This window comes from Ziziphus jujuba, chromosome 2 (genome assembly GCF_031755915.1).
Source record: "Ziziphus jujuba cultivar Dongzao chromosome 2, ASM3175591v1".
Taxonomy (NCBI): domain Eukaryota; kingdom Viridiplantae; phylum Streptophyta; class Magnoliopsida; order Rosales; family Rhamnaceae; genus Ziziphus; species Ziziphus jujuba.
The window spans coordinates 22,838,005-22,841,845 of NC_083380.1; the positions used below are offsets into that span (position 1 = coordinate 22,838,005).

Genomic DNA, 3,841 nt, shown 5'->3' on the forward strand with positions numbered 1-3,841 from the left:
ATTAACAACCAAACATTCCTCCACAACATAATTGAACACGGAGAATGAAGCAGCATGCTTGCAAAATGAAAATAACTCAAGTAAAAATGACTTTAGATTCTTGCTTAACTTAGGCATTCAAACCTCACTAATTTTACATTCACGAGTTTAACTCTTGCAAATCATGTCCTGAGAAATACCCGAGCTAAAAAAAAACATAGCCTAAATGAAAATTTTGCATGATTTACCTCAATTCTCTTGCAATGAGAAGTTCCATAGGATTAGGAAGTGACCGTCCAATACAATTAACCTAGCCTAAACTGAGCAGTTTGTATAAGGGATAACAAAACTAATCCCACATACTCCTACACAGAGTACATAGATCCATTTATTCCTGCAAATCAAACTTTCAATGCCTTTAAACTTGGCCAAAAACAAGGAAATAATAAACAAAGAAAAATAAATAATCCAAACCCATCAATTCCAACTACAAGCAGCATTTATTAATATTAAATTGAGTCTAGCCATCTTCTACAAAAACAGTATACTGTAAAGGAATTTCTACAATGAACATATTCTGTTTGATACAGAGAGAGTGAAAGAGAGCGGGATAGATTGATATTGTACTTGAGACTAAAAAGAATGAATTACACACCATACAATACGTACCTTTGAATTCAAAACAGTATATAATACCGATTTGCCTTCCAACAACTCAACTGTATAATTCAGTAATGAATCTCAATCATCAGCCAAGACAACAACATATAACTTAGAATTTCAAAAATCTAAATTAAAGCCTATCTCTGCGATTTATAATAATGTTGGTGATGGTCCCTCAAAAATTTTCCCCATTTATTGAAAGAAGCTGATTGCATGTCGATGCTTGGCCTATATCTGAAATATTTACACAAAAATAAAATTTGAACCATCTCTTGAATTATAAACCAAAGCTCAACAGCAAATACCACAAAGTTTTAAACTTCACATTAAGAAATGAAATGATAATAATAAGAATAATAATAACTATAGTAGTTGTTGCAAATACAAGATTTCTTTTTCTTTTATGTTAGCAAATCTCCAGATAACAGCTATAATGTAATTTTTTTTTTTTTTAATACAGATTAACTTTGATTATTAACGTTAGATATTAACATGGATTAATGTTCTCTTGACTAGCTAAATTGGTTATGTTTCATTCTGGCTCTTATAATACAAGTTACATCCTTTCTTTCTTTACCTTTTTTTGCCCCCTTTTTTATTAAGCATATATGCACATAATTATTAATTATATTCACATTAAACATATGTATCAACTTGAATTATACAAATGATCAACATCTATGCCTATGAGCAAATGTAACCATAGCTAAGAACAATTTTATCAAGTTAAAACCTGTCATTCAAGGACAAAAAGACACCTCAACAAGCCACCCAGATGCTTTTGAAAATCTATTCGTTGAGTGCTCTTAATGATAAACAAGCTAAGATCAACAAATAATATAGAAGACCAAGACACAAAAATCAAAACAAAAAACTTAAATATAATATCAACCGCCAAGAAAAGCAAGCATGTTTTTGAATATTTTGTACCAATTGATGTAGATAATTGAGAAAGCACAATTCAATAAAACATTCTTAAATTCTCAAAAAACAAACATATCAAGGTTCACATTCTCCTGACAAAGAAAGATGAACTATTCCAAAAGCAGTATTTACACTTTAATAACCTTAATGCTCAAGAAATTTCAAAATAACCATAAATTACCATTACAGGACACTGTCAGCCCTCTGTGTTCTCCTACGCTCATAGTTAGCATCATCAGTCGGCAATTCATAACGACATACAGGGCATGTATTCCGAATGCCGAGCCATGGAACAATGCAATCACCATGATAACGATGAGAACATGGCAGCTGCTTTGCTTGCTCCCCTATAGAAATATCATCCTTGCAAACAGCACAAATTGCATCATTATTCTCCATATCCTCCTTAGTTAAAACTACCGAAGGCAGATTTTCGACAACAGTTTTGGATGCAGGAGGTCGACCCATCAAAACATTTTCATTCTCTGCAAATTGCCCAAACAACATGCCATAGTCCGCAGCATAAATATAATCATCATGATCACCGAAATTTAAGTAGGTTTCGTAATCATGGTCTATTTCCGGGTTGGTATCCAAATGATTGGCATTCAACAGAACTTCCCACTCCAAATTCCCCAGACCTCGCACCCTCTCCACACTAACCTCCTCTTCAGGACCAGTTACATGTGACACTGAAACAGAAACAGATCCCTCAGTATCAGCTTCGATAAACATGCTAAAAACATCCCTCTCATCAAGGCGACCATCTACTTCTTCCCACTCAAAATCTTCATTCGTTTCTCTATGATCCTCTAATTGAAGCGAATCCCAACAAAGCGGAATGCTCGTATCATCATCATTATTCTCGTGTAAACGATCCATCCCATACTCATCCTCCGAATGCAAATCAATCCCAATAACCCCATTATCCTCCTCATCTGAATCGGAACCAAACCCAACAAGCCGAACACAGCTCGAAAAGGGTTCCACCCCACCTATGGAAGACGGTCCCTCACCAGACTCAGAGCCAGAAACCCTCCTTCCCACAAAGAAACCATCTTCTTCATCATCATCATTATCCACATCCAAACAATGCCTCTCCACTCCAAAATCTATTCCTAACCCCAACCCTAAATCCAAGTCCAAACCATCCATATCGACATCGCAATTTCCCTCAATAACCCCAAAGCTCGAATCGTTTAGAGCTTCAGATGAAAAATCACTATGACCCATTACCTGAGACTGCTCGACTCGCTGCTGGAACAGATCCATCACGAAATTCACCTGGTTCTCGCGGTCCAAGAGATCGGCGTTGGCGATCGAGCCGGCCTCCGAAACGTCGTCTTCCAACGACCTTATGTGAATAGTGGATTCGTGCTGTGATAAAAGGTCATCTTCATGGAAGGTAGAATGGGCATGGAGGGAGGGATCGGAAGGTGGGAATTCGGGATAGGAGGAGTAGAGGTCGAAATCGTAGTAGGGAATGGAGTCGAGGGAAAGGGCTGGATCTGGGTGGTGTGTATCGTCCTCTACTTCGTGGAGGTGAAGGTAGGTGACCTCCGCCATTGATGTAGTGCTTTGGAGGTTTTTCAGCCCTTCCACTTTCAGGTGCTGAGCAAGTTTAGGCACATAGAAAAAATGTTGCCACGAAATGACGCAAATGTCCCATTTGCTTTGTGGTGTGGACTTCCCCTTGCTGTGACGAGTCGTTCGTTTGCTTAAGGTAAAACAAAAAGGGACAACCAGTATTTTATCCCTATTTAAAAAAAATATCAGAGTGATTCTAGTTGATTATTATTTATATTTTATATAATTTTATTATTAATTTATATTTTTATTTCTATTTAAAATTATGAGTAAGAATATTTGTTAATTAATTGTATTTAAATAATTTATATATATATATATATATTTTTTTTCGTATAATTCGTTAAATATGTTCATCTAATTTATATTTTATTAAAAATTAGAATTACAGATATAATTATTTATAAATTATGAAAACTCAAAAATATGATACTGTAAGATGAATTTAGTTTTTTTTTTTCTTTTTTAGATTGTGATGATTGCTTTAAATTGGTTTTTTTCAATCGCTTACTAACAATCAGATTGAAATTCATATTTTATTTGAAAATTTAAAACTAGATATTTTTTTAATTATTCAGAAGCATCAATCTAAATATTATTAAGATGTTTAGAATTCGTCTTCTGAGCGAAGTTTAAAACTGAACAATTTTTAATTGTTCAGAAGCGTCCATCTGAATATTATTAAGAT

At 34.7% G+C, this 3,841-nt stretch overlaps 1 protein-coding gene across 1 annotated transcript; it reads right to left on the reverse strand.

The window, feature by feature from the left end:
* Positions 1-456: 456 nt before the first annotated feature.
* On the reverse strand, positions 457-3,289 carry LOC107407499 (uncharacterized). Its single transcript, XM_048473952.2, has 2 exons — positions 1,748-3,289; positions 457-876 (listed from the first exon to the last, which is right to left on the reverse strand). Exon 1 carries the CDS (start codon positions 3,130-3,132, stop codon positions 1,750-1,752), a length of 1,383 nt encoding a protein of 460 aa, XP_048329909.2. The 5' UTR covers positions 3,133-3,289; the 3' UTR covers positions 457-876; positions 1,748-1,749.
* Positions 3,290-3,841: the final 552 nt, after the last annotated feature.

Excerpts from the sequence above, each read along its gene's own strand:
- LOC107407499 (XM_048473952.2), bottom strand. The coding sequence starts at position 3,132 with ATGGCGGAGGTCACCTACCTTCACCTCCACGAAGTAGAGGACGATACA.